The sequence below is a fragment of the Ctenopharyngodon idella genome, chromosome 24, assembly GCF_019924925.1.
Source record: "Ctenopharyngodon idella isolate HZGC_01 chromosome 24, HZGC01, whole genome shotgun sequence".
Classification (NCBI taxonomy): Eukaryota; Metazoa; Chordata; class Actinopteri; order Cypriniformes; family Xenocyprididae; genus Ctenopharyngodon; species Ctenopharyngodon idella.
In genome coordinates this window covers 16,182,719-16,199,380 of record NC_067243.1, presented here as the reverse complement: position 1 = coordinate 16,199,380, position 16,662 = coordinate 16,182,719, and the positions used below count along the sequence as shown (strand labels likewise).

At 38.6% G+C, this 16,662-nt stretch overlaps 1 protein-coding gene across 1 annotated transcript in view; it reads left to right on the top strand.

Moving 5' to 3' along the window:
• met (MET proto-oncogene, receptor tyrosine kinase) overlaps positions 1-16,662 on the top strand; it is a 64,803-nt gene that overhangs the window by 36,408 nt on the left and 11,733 nt on the right. The window contains exons 10-15 of the mRNA XM_051883412.1: positions 19-118; positions 7,422-7,640; positions 10,348-10,497; positions 11,566-11,722; positions 13,126-13,266; positions 13,706-13,942. Of these exons, the coding sequence (XP_051739372.1) occupies positions 19-118; positions 7,422-7,640; positions 10,348-10,497; positions 11,566-11,722; positions 13,126-13,266; positions 13,706-13,942 (1,004 nt within the window). The remainder of the gene's footprint in view (positions 1-18; positions 119-7,421; positions 7,641-10,347; positions 10,498-11,565; positions 11,723-13,125; positions 13,267-13,705; positions 13,943-16,662) is intronic.

The window sequence follows — 16,662 nt, the reverse complement described above, 5'->3', positions numbered from 1 at the left end:
GTACATGTGTGTCCACAGTGGAGGAAGCACAGTGACAGTGAATGGTTTCTACCTCCACTCAGCTCTCCAACCTCAGATGGTTCTCACTGCCGCCACAGAGGGCAAACTCTTCCAAGTGGTGAGTGTACACAGCCCACACAGAGTGCCGAGACATCAAATACCTCTCCTCCCGTGTCACAGGCATGTTAGTATCATTAACCCCACTGAACAGAGAAGTAGGTCTGCGGATCTGAGAAATAAAGGAAGCAATGTTTCAGAACTGCACAAGTGAAGAGGAAATGGAAAAATCACACACAGTGTTCTTGTTATGATTATCACTTATCACAGTTCTAGCTCCCAAAATATTTTTTAAAAACTTTAATTGTAAAAAATTATAAGTAATGTGTCTAATTTTTTTGTCTATTCATGTTTCTTCAACCATTTGGAAACACTTTCACATCTCATCTCCTGAGAGCTGTGGTTGACCTGAACTGCTCCTCTCTCAATGGGACCAGACAAATACTCATTTACACACAGTTTCCGCTTATCTGATTTCTCCGGGGGTGGAGTGTGGTCGTGCAGTGGAACAGTGCATGCGAACAAAGCTATCTAATCTTAAGCATACAAGTCTTGTTATAGTCCAAGACAGGACCTGTACTTACACACATCTTCATTCTGATTGTGTCTCTTCATTTCCATTCACACTTAAAATATCCCTCCTCAAAACATCAGGGTGCTTACGGTAATTATCACACGCGTTTATCTCAAATCAAAGATACTGTACTTAATGCCAAGTGGATAGTGCCACGTGATGGGTTTGTCGTTGATTTTGAGCTCACTTGAAAGAGGAATATTTCTGCCTTTTGTTCTCGCTTATCTAGAACACAAAATGAGAAGAGACGGCATGAAATGCAGGCTATACTTCCAAATGATTTAAGATGGCTCCGCAGCTGTCAGCCTGTAAATTCTTCTCTATAAACAGTGGGGGTCAGGACAATATTTTTTTCCTAATTTGTTAAGCACAAGAGGTTTATTGTTTTTTTTTCCCCCTCACTTTTATTGGGGAGCATTGTGGTCGAAGACTTCCTGTCTTCGGTCAGCTTTTTTCTGAATCACACTGACTACGACTGTGTAACCCAAGTTGAGCTGTCATCTGTTACGCTGAGGTTCGATCAACGATGGATGAAACAGAAATGCGGTAAGTAGCTCAGGTTTCTTGTGGGCTGCATTCACCATCTAGCTGCTGACAGGCCTAAAATGAAAGAAAAGCGGACACTGATCTTGATTTCTCGAATCCCTCCATCAGTTGCATTTTAGTTCCTCTTGCAGTTGGAAAAGCTCTGTGGGCCAAATGAAGAAGCTTAAAGAACCAAGGCAAATTGTGGTGGCTCAGGAAAAATGGAAGAAATCTCAAGAGCGTTCTTGAATATCTACTTCTGAGATCTCTGCTTAATCCGGGGATCAGCCAATCTTGCCTTTCCCACCAGCATGAAAAGCATTTTTCACAGGCTGCAGCATGTCGCTGGCGATTGGCACTGTCCACGATCAGGAGCAAACCTGAGAGGGTTTTATTTGTTTAGGGGTATGGCATCTTATTCTTCTTGTTTGTAACCAAGGGTCATGTTCAAGTTTTGCTTTGTCCTAGACTTGCATATAGGAAGTGAGGGGTGTTAACAGGACTCTAACATGCTCCAGACACCACAGTGGGGTTTCTAGTAAGAACAACACCTGTTTTGGGGATTCAAAGGGGGTCATTTTCATGCCAGATCCCTCTATATAACATACCAAAATCTGGCTTTCTCATCTCAGTATGTTCTTGCTGACACTATACTCCACTTTGCCTCATGATATCCAAAGTCTCGAAAAGTTCCTGTTCCGTCCTTATCTTTACCCCCTTTAAAACAGGGTTCCCTCTGGACTTTAAAGGATTAGTTAACTTCAGAATTCAATTTTCCTGATAATTTACTCACCCCTATGCCATCCAAGATGTTTTTGTCTTACTTTCTTTAGTAGAAAAGAAATTAAGGTTTTTGAGGAAAACATTCCAGGATTTTTCTCCATATAGTGGACTTCAACAGGGTTCAACAGGTTGAAGGTCCAAATTGCAGTTTCAGTTCAGCTTCAAAGGGCTCTACATGATCCCAGCCGAGGAATAAGGGTCTTTTTAGCACTGTTTATGCTAAGGGATTGCTTATGATCTACCGTTGATGAATTACGTTATTGTTTTTGTATTGTAATACAGTGGGTACGGAAAGTATTCAGACCCCCTTACATTTTTCACTCTTTGTTATATTGCAGCCATTTGCTAAAATCATTTAAGTTCATTTTTTTTTCCTCATTAATGTACACACAGCACCCCATATTGACAGAAAAACACAGAATTGTTGACATTTTTGCAGATTTATTAAAAAAGAAAAACTGAAATATCACATGGTCCTAAGTATTCAGACCCTTTGCTCAGTATTTAGTAGAAGCACCCTTTTGATCTAATACAGCCAGAGTCTTTTTGGGAAAGATGCAACAAGTTTTTCACACCTGGATTTGGGGATTCTCTGCCATTCCTCCTTGCAGATTCTCTCCAGTTCTGTCAGGTTGGATGGTAAACGTTGGTGGACAGCCATTTTTAGGTCTCTCCAGAGATGCTCAATTGGGTTTAAGTCAGGGCTCTGGCTAGGCCATTCAAGAACAGTCACGGAGTTGTTGTGAAGCCTCTCCTTCGTTATTTTAGCTGTGTGCTTAGGGTCATTGTCTTGTTGGAAGGTAAACCTTCGGCCCAGTCTGAGGTCCTGAGCACTCTGGAGAAGGTTTTCGTCCAGGATATCCCTGTACTTGGCCGCATTCATCTTTCCCTCGATTGCAACCAGTCGTCCTGTCCCTGCAGCTGAAAAACACCCCCACAGCATGATGCTGCCACCACCATGCTTCACTGTTGGGACTGTATTGGACAGATGATGAGCAGTGCCTGGTTTTCTCCACACATACCGCTTAGAATTAAGGCCAAAAAGTTCTATCTTGGTCTCATCAGACCAGAGAATCTTATTTCTCACCATCTTGGAGTCCTTCAGGTGTTTTTTCATGTGTCTTGCACTGAGGAGAGGCTTCCGTCGGGCCACTCTGCCATAAAGCCCCGACTGGTGGAGGGCTGCAGTGATGGTTGACTTTCTACAACTTTCTCCCATCTCCCGACTGCATCTCTGGAGCTCAGCCACAGTGATCTTTGGGTTCTTCTTTACCTCTCTCACCAAGGCTCTTCTCCCCCGATAGCTCAGTTTGGCCGGACGGCCAGCTCTAGGAAGGGTTCTGGTTGTCCCAAACGTCTTCCATTTAAGGATTATGGAGGCCACTGTGCTCTTAGGAACCTTAAGTGCAGCAGAAATTTGTTTGTAACCTTGGCCAGATCTGTGCCTTGCCACAATTCTGTCTCTGAGCTCTTCAGGCAGTTCCTTTGACCTCCATGATTCTCATTTGCTCTGACATGCACTGTGAGCTGTAAGGTCTTATATAGACAGGTGTGTGGCTTTCCTAATCAAGTCCAATCAGTATAATCAAACACAGCTGGACTCAAATGAAGGTGTAGAACCATCTCAAGGATGATCAGAAGAAATGGACAGCACCTGAGTTAAATATATGAGTGTCACAGTAAAGGGTCTGAATACTTAGGACCATGTGATATTTCAGTTTTTCTTTTTTAATAAATCTGCAAAAATGTCAACAATTCTGTGTTTTTCTGTCAATATGGGGTGCTGTGTGTACATTAATGAGGAAAAAAAATGAACTTAAATGATTTTAGCAAATGGCTGAAATATAACAAAGAGTGAAAAATGTAAGGGGGTTTGAATACTTTCCGTACCCACTGTATGTTATAGAAGATGGTTGTAAAAGAGAATGTTTTATCTCCCTTCTCTTTTTGAATGAGCATCTAAAAGTAGTAGGGAAGTCCAGCATTAATGCATAAAAACATTTTTTTTCTGGTTATTATTGGTATTTTGATGACAAACTGTATCTGGCTTTTAATTCAATGTAAACTCCTATGGCTTCTCTCTAGGCCATATTGTTATAGAAAGGAAAGATTAAGACCTTTAAATTAAGTATATAGATTTTACTAGTATCTGCAAAATAATCTGTTTATTGCCTTCCTTTAAAGGGTTAGTTCACCCAAAAAATGAAATTTCTGTCATTAATTACTCACCCTCATGTCGTTCCACACCCGTAAGACCTTCGTTCATCTTCAGAACACAAATTAAAATAGTTCTGACTCCATAGGCAGCAACATCATTGCACTTTTCAAGGCCCAGAAAGGTAGTAAAGACATCGTTAAAATAGTCGACGTGACTGCAGTGGTTCAACCTTAATGTTATGAAGCATACTTTTTGTGCACAAAAACAAAACAAAAATAATGACTTTATTCAACAGTTTCTTCTCTTCCCTGTCATTCTCCTACGCTATTTTTGTTGTAGACACAGTGCAGCGCTTCCAGGTTTTACGTTGCTACCTTTCTGGGCCTTGAAAAGCGCAATGACGTTGCTAGCTATGTGTGGTTCAGATACCTTTCGAATTTCATTGAAAATAGCTCGTTTTCCGAAGATGAACGAAGGTCTTACGGGTGTGGAACGACATGAGGGTGAGTAATTAATGACAGAAATTTCATTTTTGGGTGAACTAACCCTTTAAACAGATCATAGTATCAGCAACCTCTAGTTCATATGTATTGATATATTAGTATACATTGAAATCACATTGAAAGATGGTATGAAATACCTATATGATAACTTCCCATGAACATCCTGCAATAAAACATCACTCTAACTGACAGCGGGTATATCTATTCCCCAAACACCAGTTTGAAATGTTTTCAGTGTCTCCCATCATCCTTTGGCTGCTTTCTTTAGCAGCTGTTATCCAACCCCCCCCTAAGCCCTTTGAGATACTCGATCCATTCTAAACAATTAAACGTTGTGTTTGTCGAGCAGCACACCAAGCCAATCTGCTTTACAAGTATTTGACTAGTCTCAGCGGATGAATCTTCAGATCTCTAAATATGCAAAGAGTTGCTATTCAAATACACAAAATGTGTGTTAATTTGCAAAGACTTTTTCATAGTTCGCTCCCTTCAGTGATAATGGTTAGGAAGGTGTAGAGCCGTATTTTTGATTTCCAGCTGAGATATATTGCTCAACAGAGCGCATGGGCAAAAAAAAAGAAAAGCATGTTGACAGGAAAAGTAACAGTGAGTAACAGCAATCAGTTATTTTGTTAAGGTATTTAGCTTCATCCATTCTCTCTAAATTTGTTTCTGAGTATCTGATCTTCAAGCGAACTCCCAGCCTTTATTGCCAAAAAATCGATGCCTTTCATGCGATTAAAATATTTACTGTGACCTAAACCGAAGTGGGCATTTGACTCTAAAACGACACTTATGTGAAGTGAGAATTTCTTTGTTTTTTGACTCTAGAGCATTGTTAACCTGCCAAGTGTGCAGAGGGAGTCACAGGTTTGCTGGATGGAAGTCTTGGAGCAAAGACGACTCAGATGCCTTATGTTCATAAATAATGGCATCGAACAATTTGAGCGTGTCTCTTGCTCTAGGGTTATGGTTTATGAAGTGGAACGTTCACATGAGGACAGCTAATTAAATGGCGGTGACGTGCAAATAACAGGCATACTGTAAAATGGGCAGTTGTGGTGTTGTAATGTGGAATGAAAATGGTGTGTGGCAAGACCTGGCAGGGCTGGAGCCACAGCTGGCATGTGAAGCTTTTGACTTGTAACTCATGCATAATTGCATTGAAACAGATCTTCAATCTCACAAAGGCTCCTTGTCCACTGCCCTTAAAGTTTGTGATGTATGCTATGCAAACTGATGTGTCTCACATCTGGTTTAAAAAGGGTATATACATTACTGTTCAAAGGTTTGGGGTCAGTAAGATTTTATTTACTTTTATTTAGCAAGGGTGCATTAAACTGATCAAAAGTGACATTTGTAATGTTACAAAAGATTTCTGTTTCAAATAAATACTGTTCTTTTGAACCTTCCTAGTGAATCAGGAAAAAAAAAAATCACAAAAATGTTAAGCTGCACAACTGTTTTCAACATCGATGATAATAAGAAATGTTTCTTGAGCAGCAAATCAGCAAATTAGAATGATTTCTGAAGGATCATGTGACACTGAAAACTGGAGTAAATTCAGCTTTGCCATCACAGGAATTAGTAAATGACATTTTTAAATATATTAGAATTATTTTAAAATACAATAGCTCACTGCTTTCACTGAAACACAGAATATGCAAGATATGTTTGCGGTTTGAATGTTTTCTGGAAAGCCTCTGAAATCTGAACTTAAAGGGTAATTTCACCCAAAAATGAAAATTATGTCATTAATTACTCACCCTCATGTCGCTCCACACCCGTAAGACCTTCGTTCATCTTCAGAACAAAAAAATTAAGATATTTTTCATAAATTCCGATGGCTCAGTGAGGCCTGCATTGCCAGCAAGACAATTAACACTTTCAACACCCAGAAAGCTACTAAAGACATATTTAAAATAGTTCATGTGACTACAGTGGTTCAACCTTAATGTTATGAAGAGACGAGAATACTTTTTGTGTGCCAAAATACAAAATAACGACTTCATTCAACAATATCTAGTGATGGGCGATTTCAAAACACAGCTTCATGAAGCTTTACAAATCTTTTGTTTCGAATCAGTGGTTCGGAGCGTGTATCAAACTGCCAAAGTCACGTGATTTCAGTAAACGAGGCTTCGTTACCGTCATAAGTGTTTCGAAATTTCAGTGGTTCACCACTGGGGGGGGGGCGTGACTTTGGCAGTTTGATACACGCTCCGAACCACTGATTCGAAACAAAAGATTCGTAAAGCTTCGAAGCTTCATGAAGTAGTGTTTTGAAATTGCCCATCACTAGATATTGTTGAATAAAGTCGTTATTTTGGGGGTTTTTTTGGTGCACAAAAAGTATTCTCGTCGCTTCATAACATTAAGGTTGTAGTCACATGAACTGTTTTAAATATGTCTTTAGTACCTTTCTGGGCATCTGAAAGTGCTGGCAATGGAGGCCTCACTGAGCCATCGAATTTCATCAAAAATATCTTAATTTGTGTACCCAAGATGAACGAAGTTCTTACGGGTGTGGAACAACATGAGGGTGAGTAATTAATGACAGAATTTTCATTTTTGGGTGAACTAACCCTTTAATTATGCTCAGTCATGTAACAATCAACCTGACCCTTGAGAAAACTTGGCCCCTGGTTAAATGCTAAAGCCTTGTTTGAATCTTATATATAAAGATGCTTTACTCCAGAACAAACAAAAGATAAAGTGTATTGGCCGCACAAAAGAATGTAACATGCCTCAACACTGACTTGGCACAACTATAATGACAGAGATGGCTAATATTTGTGTTTGTCTTTTTCTCTATGCCTAGACCTGCAGTCATGATGAGGATAAGCGAAATATCCTTTGTATCACACCCTCCCTGAAAGGCCTCAGTGTTCAGCCTCCAGTTGCCACGAAAATGACCTTTGTGTTAGACGGTTTCTCCACCGATCAGTATGACCTACTGTATGTGGAAGATCCCAAGTTCGAGGAGTTTCAGAAGCCCACCGTTACACCGAGAGGCAACAAGAGCATTCTGGAGATTAAGGTAAGAGCGATGCGATGCTCTGGAGGAAGGCAGTTTGGTACTTGATCTCAGACAAACACACATACACAGAGCGATTCACATTGCTCATTGAGTTAGAAGGAAACAATACTGAAACAAAACAGGAAGTTTAGTTCGTTTCCCATTGCGCACCTCCATCTTTCACATTGTTCTCATTCCCTGAAGGTTACAGCCTCTGACACATTGATGGTGAGATCCTTTTGCCCTGGTGAGGGTAGGCTGGTGAAAAAACCCAGCATTTTTAACAATGAAATATAAGAGTAGACTCTTTTTTTTCCAAAACCGCCACTCAATAGTCAAACGCAGCTGTTGTGAAGGGGAGGGGGGAGAGAGGTCGCGTGAGATTCTACTTTTTCTTCCCATGCGAGACCTCGGCATCAAATCCCTCCGTACCCCTCTCGAGACATAGATACACACACACACAGACACACTAAATGTTGTGTACCGCTCGGGCTCATTTAAAGCCACTATATATTCAATAATGGGCACAACAGCAGGCTCAGTTTAGCTTAATTGTCATTAAACTGCCCTATCACTCAGATCATGCACTTTCATTCCCATGCAGTCTGTTTGTTTAGATTTTGCAGCTTGATACTTAAGGCCTTCTTTAGGGAAATAAAATTGCACTTGGCAGCACTGCTGACGCTCGAGGGGTTTATCAAGATGTCAGAGATTGTGAGTGTTACTGGTGCGAATGGAGATTTTGCCTGGACGTTTTTCTCTTTAAGTGGTAATTTTAAGTAACTTGTATTTATTTTAATTATGTTTTAATTTACCTTTGAATTACATAAAATCATATTATGTAATCAAAAAGAATTGTTTATACACACCCACACACATTTATTTATCTTTTTATCTTTTCACTTAAATAAAATTATGTTATTTAGAGTTTTTCCCATGGTTGATTGATCTAAGCGAGAAGAATGAAAATAATAAGAATTATAATAAGAATTAATGTAAATAAATGTGCGTATATATACAGGGTTGGGGAGAAACTAAATACATGTAACTTAGTTACGTATTTAAAATACAAAAATTGAGTAATTGTATTTCATTAGTTACATTTTAAATGGGTGGTAATCAAATTACATTTACATCCGAAATGTATTTTAGATTACCAAAGTGATGACTTTGAATTTTAATGTCATTTAAACATTAATGTAAACAGCAATTGGTGATTCTCCAACTCTGACAGTCTGCAAAAGCATAAGCTACAGTTCTGAGCAAAAGTTTCATACCCCTTGCAGAATATGCAACATTTTAATACATTTTAACAAAATAAGATCATTAAAATCACTTGTTATTTTTATTTAGTACTGTCCTGAATAAGCTGTTTCACATAACAGATGTTTACATATATTCAACAAGACAAAATGACTGAATTTATAAAAATGGCCCCATTCAAAAATGTACTTACCCTCGAATCTTAACTGTCCTGTCATTACCTGGATGATCCACAACTGTTTTCATGTTTTGCGATCTGACTTTTTTTCTTGCAAATGTGAGTTTGCATCTCACAATTCTGAGGTTTTTTTCTCCGAATTGTGAGATTTAAACTCACAGTTGCGTGAAAGTCAAAGTCAAAATTTTTTGAGATAATAAACTAAGTTGCAAGTTTTTCTCGCTATTGCGAGTTTATATCTCACAATTATGACTTCTTTTCTTGTAATTCGGACTTTTTTCTGGAAAATTACGAGTTTATATCTCACAATTATGACTTCTTTTCTTGTAATTCAGGCTTTTTTCTGGAAAATTACGAGTTTATATCTCAAAATTATGACTTCTTTTCTTGTAATTTGGACTTTTTCCTGGAAAATTACGACTTAATATCTCACAATTATGACTTCTTTTCTTGTAATTCAGACTTTTTTTCTGGAAAATTACGAGTTTATATCTCACAATTGTGACTTTTTTTTCTTGTAATTCTGACTTTTTTCTGGAAAATTACGAGTTTATATCTCACAATTATGACTTCTTGTAATTCAGACTTTTTTTCTGGAAAATTACGAGTTTATATCTCACAATTCTGACTTCTTTTCTTGCAATTCAGACTTTTTTCTGGAAAATTACGAGTTTATATCTCAGAATTCTGACTTATATAACTCACGATTGCAACTTTATATCACGCAATTCTGAGAAAAAAGTCAGAATTGTGAGATAAAAACTCACAAATACTTTTTTTTTGTGTTACATACTTATTAGTATTCCAAAGTATTCTAAAGTATTTAGATTAAGTTACAAAACTTGGGTAATCTAATGAAATACGTTACAAATTATTTTTTAAAGCATGTATTTTGTAATCTGTAGTGAAATACATTTTAAAAGTAACCTACCCAGCCTTTAAGTTGTGATCATTTGCTTTTTATGAATGGCCTAATCTCCTCAAGGGAGCTGGGTCTTACTTGTAAGTGTATGTGCCTCTGTTCGCATTGGATCTCAGGCTGGCCAGTGCTGTATGGTAACAGGTGCAGTAGTGGAGTGTGTCCAATCTGTAAAGCTCAGGCTGTCATGTGAGGAATGTGATCGCTGTCTTTATTGCCTTCTGCTCTGCTCCACACACCAGAGCTGGCTGGGTTTAGAGGGGTAGACGCTGCACAATCTATACGCCCCATATACACGCTCAGTCATGGGGCAATTTAAAGACAGGCACCTTTCTGCTTCTCTTATTCTCTCTCATTTCCCCCTGCAGGTCCCCCCTGTGAATCAGGAGGCGGTGAAAAACGGCGAGGTGCTGAGAGTTTCGAACCGGACCTGTGAGAGTGTCACTTTGGTGGGCAACACGCTCGAATGCACCGTACCCATGGAGCTCCAGACAGCTGCCAAAGAGCTGGAGGTGGAGGTACAAGACTCTTTCATTCTCTCCTCCACTTCAGGCCCACTCCAGTCCAGACGGCCCCAATAAGAGCCACTCGTCAGCCCTGCTTGTTCCAGAAGCCTCTCAAAGTACCAAACATGAGCTATTTCTGATCTTAGCAGAGGCCTCTGGGTTGCCAAATCATGATAGTTTCCAGATTAACTCCTGAACACATATCCCTCCTGGATATGAGGATTAGTATCAATGATTCATTTCCTCAAAGGTGTTCATATTGTAATTTTTATATATCAGGCTCCACCTGATAAGACGCCTTGCCTATATTTTCTTTCTGGTCACCATTAGCTCAACAAGAACATTAAAAAACGTTTCAGGCCCCGAGTCTGGCCCCAGACAGTCTGATATGATTGGTGCAAAGATCAAGGAAACGTTGGCCTCAGCATAAAGTGCTTATCTGTCAGGGAGAGACGGACAGCGTGCGTGTGACACGATGCTCTAATCTGACCCCATCACAATATGGCGCGGTAAAACTCATCTCATCCCAAACTCAATAACACTGCACCACATAAGAGAGGCTCTATCTCTGATCCAATTTCCCCTCCTGCCTGCAGTGGATGTGTGCGTTTCATTTTGCCATGCTGCTTTATGACCAGTGAAGCCCTCTCTTTGAGTGTAAACGCTCCCTGAGGATGTTTCTCGATGGATTGTTGTGATGTTGGAGGTTCAAATGTAAACACTTCGCGGCATATGAAATCTGAAGCAAATGTGCCGCAGATGTGATGGCATGGATTTTCCCTGGTTATATGTGCTAGTCTTTTTTTATCTGTAATAATATTTGCTTTTACTTTTGGGCTAAAATTTTTGCTAATTAATTAGATTCTGCTCTAAAAATAATTATATAGTATAATGTTATTTTGTATAATAAAATGGTTTATTTAAAATATTTATCTTTATGATATAGCTTAAACTGATTATATAATATTTGAAAATAATAATAATAATCAATATAATTACAAAATGATGTGCTAATATATATATATATGATCACTAATATTTACTGAAAATAACATGAAGTAATTTGTATATCCATTGTAGTGGAAGCAGGCCACATCATCTGTGATCCTAGGTCGTGTGGTCTTGGCTCAAGACCAGGATTACAGGATACTGATAACAGGAGGAGTGTGTGTGTCCATCCTTCTACTGCTCCTGATCGGAGTCTTTGTTTGGATCAAGAGGAAGAAGCATATTGATGGTATGTGACTGTCTGTTTTCATTTATAAGCTTGTAGCTGTTTTTGATGCCTCCTGTGGCTTTTCAAGATAAATGTCCAACATTTTACATGCAAATGTTCCACATCATTTGCATAACTAAAGAGCAGTTACTTCTATCAAAAAGAATGCAAATATCACCTTCTATATCCAGAATGGAAAACTTTATTATTCAAAACAGCACATAAAAACAAAATCATTATTAATCTGTATTTTTCAGACAAAAATATCAAGATAAAAGAAGGTAAATTTACTTGACGCAGGTTAAAAAAAAAAATGGAAAATGTATCTTGAAGAAAGTTTATATAAAATTTCTTGCATAAATCTAGGGTTTATGCTTAAATTGTTATTCTGTTGTTATTGAAATGTTATTCTCTGAAAGCATGTTTTAATATTTTATGCAGTTCTGTTTCTCAAGTTATTTTGTTTTAAGGATGTTTAGTAATTTTTACCGGACAACAAGGAAAAATACAGATTAAGAAAATGATTTTTTTGCAGTAATAGCACAGCTCGCTTTTCATTAAGAAGTCAGGTTAGCAACCACCTCTGATTCCTATGGAAGCTTGTTTCCGTCACTAAATAAAAAAATAAAAAGGGAATTACAACTTTTTATTTAACAATTTTGACTGAAATTGACAATTTTGATTGAAATTCTGAGAATTTTTTCTTAGAATTGTGAGATATAAACTCACAATTGTGAGTTATAATCGCAATTGCGAGTTTTAGTCAGAATTGCGAGTTATAAAGTCAGACTTGTGAGTTATCTAGTCAGAATTGTGAGTTATCAAGTCAGGATTGCAAGTTATCTAGTCAGAATTGTGAGTTATAAAGTCAGGATTGTGAGTTATCTAGTCAGAATTGTGAGTTATCTAGTCAGAATTGTTAGCTATAAAGTCAGGATTGTGAGTTATAAAGTCAGGATTGCCAGTTATCAAGTCAGGATTTCCAGTTATCAAGTCAGAATTGCGAGTTATCAAGTCAGAATTGCGAGATATAGCTTGCAATTCTGAGGAAAAAAAAAATTTCCTCAGAATTGGACTTTATAACTCAGAATTGCTAAGAAAAAAGTGAGAATTGCGAGATGTAAACTCACAATTGTGAGATAAAAAGTTGCATTTCCCTTTTTTTTTTTTTTTTTATTCAGTGGCAGAAACAAGCTTCCATAGATTCCAGCTGCTCTCATGAGCAGAGGTGTTGAACTTGCTGATGGTTACTTGAAATGAACTGAATTTGAATGCTATGAGAGTGTGAGATGAAGAAAGAGAGTGGTTTCTGGGTTTGTTTGTGGGAGTTGACACTGCTGAAGTCAATGGTGGAGCGATCTGTCCCTTTTTTCTCTCACCTCTCCTTGGTCTCTCTCTCACCCTCTGTCTCTCTCTGGTTGTAGATTTAGCTAAGGCTATGGTTTGGTATGACGGCCGGGCTCACATTCCGCACTTGGACATGTTGGCAAACGCGAGGAGTGTCAGTCCGACTAATGAAATGGTCTCTCACGAGTCGGTGGACTATAGAACCACTTTGCTTGAGGGTATGTTCTCACGCTTCGCTGCCTCTCGCTCAAAACACACCGCTGGTGGAAGTTTGCCTTATCTGCTGATCTCAGACCAGCTCTGCTTTTTTTCTCTTCACGGCTCTGGATAGTGAAGACTGGTCTTAGATCATCACTGAAAGGCAACTTTTTTCCAGTTCTCCAAACACATACGCTTTCTGACCTTACCCTCTGCTCTCTCCGCTCTCTCTCTCTGAAGACATTACATGCTCCTTTGCTTTGCCTCTGCCTCCTTTTTTTGTCTGAAAAGACAAAAAAAATCCTCTCTCATCTGTGTAGCCGGGTTTAGAATTTCCTCAGCTCTTTGTAGTTGGTGTAATGACCCTGCCTCCCAGACTTTCCCTGCTTTGTTCAGGTGACCCCAGGCCTCTGTGAACAAGTCATTGACTTTTGACCTCTCGACCCCATTGCCTTGCAGACCAAAACTTGCCTCTGTCGCAGACAGAGTCCTGCCGGCCTCATCTCTACGCACATGCCCATGTGGATCTGTCCCCAATCCTGGGACCGATGGAAGGGGATCTGGCATCTCCACTGTTGCCCTCTAATGCACCCATAGATCTGGGCAGCCTCCACCCTGAGCTGCTGAAGGAAGTGCAGCACGTGGTGATCGCCCGGGAAGATCTGCTCTTACATGTGAATGAGATCATCGGGAGAGGTGAGGGGACACAAATCGCCAGCTTGGAATTATCTGCATTCTGAGCAGTTTTGAGATATTGAGCTTCAAAAGTGTTTGTGTTCCATTAGACTTTGTAGAAGAACCTTTTTGTTTTCTAAATAAAAAGTCCCTAAATGTACACAACTTTAAAAAATCACATAATGTAAATAAGTTGTCTCAGAATAAGAATATGTGAAAAACTCAATTTTGACAAAAATGTCAGATAGAACCTTATATATTTAAGGGGACAAAATATTAGGTGGTCATGACGACTGTTGATATTAAAGATGTTGGGGTTGGTAAGATTTAAAAAAAAAAAAAAAAAAAATGTTTTTGAAAGAAGTCATGTTCACCAAGGCTGCATTTATTTGATCAAAAATACAGTAAAACAGTAATATTGTGAAATATTATTACAGTTTAAAATAACTGTGTTTGTAACTTAATACATTTTAAAATGTAATGTACTCCAGTAATGGCAAAGCTGAATTTTCAGCATCATTACTCCAGTCTTCAGTGTCACATGATCCTTCAGAAATCATTCTAATATGCTGATTTGCTGCTCAAGAAACATTTATTATTATCAATGTTGAAAATGGTTGTGCTGCTTAATATTTTTATGATAACCGTGATACTTTTTATTCAGGATTCTTTGATGAACAGAAAGTTTAACAAGAACAGCATTTATTTGAAACATTTATTTGAGCATTATAAATGTTTTACTGTCACTTTTGATAAATTAAATGCATCCTTGCTGTACTAATTTAAAAAAAGAATCGTGTCCCCAAACTGTAATTTACTTTTACATCTTGGCAAGCACCACTATTACTTTTGGTCATATTTTGGTGAGTATTTGGATTATTCCAAAAATTATATCTAAAATGACTTGAACACACCTGAATACTTTGATGAATTATTGATATTTTTAGGGGCATAAATTAAAAAATGCTGTCCTGATATCTAAATAAAGAAAAAAGTCTCATTAAAAAAAATAAATTCTTTTAACAAGGTTTTCTTAAAACTAGGAAGACCTTCTTGAATAGTTTGGCATAATATTTATTATTATTGTTAATATTTCTTAGAAAATAAGCAGTGAAGCAGTTATGTAAAAATATTTTTGAAAAACATTAATAAGTCATGTGGTATGCAACCAAAATTCAGGAGAGGAAAGCATAAAATAAGAAATGATATCATAGAGAGGACAAGCAAGTCTCATTAAAAATACACATTTTAAACATTTAGATATTTTTCCTTTTTCTTTGACACTCTTATTTGTCATTGACTCAAAAATCTAGTTTCTTTGTACTGTTACTGTAACTTACAAACACATTTGGCAACAAAGATTTGCAGAAAAGGTGCATTACAAGAAATCGAATAGCTTTAATGAGGGATTTAGCAGAGGGAATCAGTTTCAGACGTGGTTAAACTGTGACAATCAGCCCAGCAGGTTGGTCATTTAAACGTTAAATTGCCCGTCCACCTATTGTACTACAGAAGTGGGGGTGTGAATGTGTGTATCATATTTACTGTGGCGCTCAGGTGAAAACCACTCTCCAGTCCTCCCCAAACCCCTGCACAATACCCATAAAACCCATCACCCCTGTGGGAAAACCAACCCCTCTGTGTGTGTGTGTGTGTGTGTGTGTGTCCCTATATTTGTGCATGTGACACAAAGCGATTTATAGAGCGAGAGGAAGAGGCCGTGCGTGCATGCGAGTATGTTGGGGTGCTCGGGGTGGCATGTGTGGTGATTTGTTCCCGTGTTAAATTCCAGGCTCATTGTTGGGCCGTCTCAGGGCTCCCTGCCGGTAATCTGACTCTGCTGCCATCTGGGAAGACGTGATAGCAGAGCTGGAGAGAGATTACAGCACTCCACGCTCTATTATTTCAACACAACACCCGACTCTCTCTCGCCCTCTGTTCTCCATGCCCTCATTAGAGAGAATACCCTGCCCAGACACTTGTAATTGGTTAATCTTTCAGTTATACACCACACTGCCCTCCAGACGTTCTGTTCAAGTTCATATTTCACAGCATTCTTACGGTCATTCTTTTATGTCTGTTTTGCAAAGTGTCACTATTATAGCTCATACTTAGGTTCAGAGATTTTAACAAAGCCTTAATTATTAAACTTTGCTTTGCAACTCATTGCACACTATTTGTGCTACAGACATGCTACAATCATGCAGATTACGTCTAGCCAATTAGCTGTAATGGTTTTGAATGGCAGTCAGTAACACTATAGACTATCAGCCATTCAAAGGCTCACCCGGACGGCCTGACAGGGGCGCTACAGCGGTCAAAAGCACGAAATGGCTCATAACTCCTGAACCGTTAGTCATAGGAATCCTTGGCTCAAGGCAGACAGATACATACATTTTTTTGAAAAACCTACTTTTGAAAACTAGTCTTAGGTTTTTGGCTCGATCAGAACCAAACCAGTGCAGCGAGATTCTCCAGAGTCTGATTGTCAATAGTTATCAAAAAAAGTTGAAATTCCGATTCACGGTTACTAAGGGTCGCCAAAACATTTGAGGTGAGTGGAGCCACTTTTACTAAAATGGCTATAACTCGTGAACGGAATGAGATATTTTCACCAAACTCAGCACACCTATGTAAGTGGCCTTCGCGTTTTTCACGTTTTTCACGTGCGCAAGACGATTTTTTTGGCACATGCCCACAAAATTCGTATCACATGGTACAACTCCTCATTCTGAGCAACT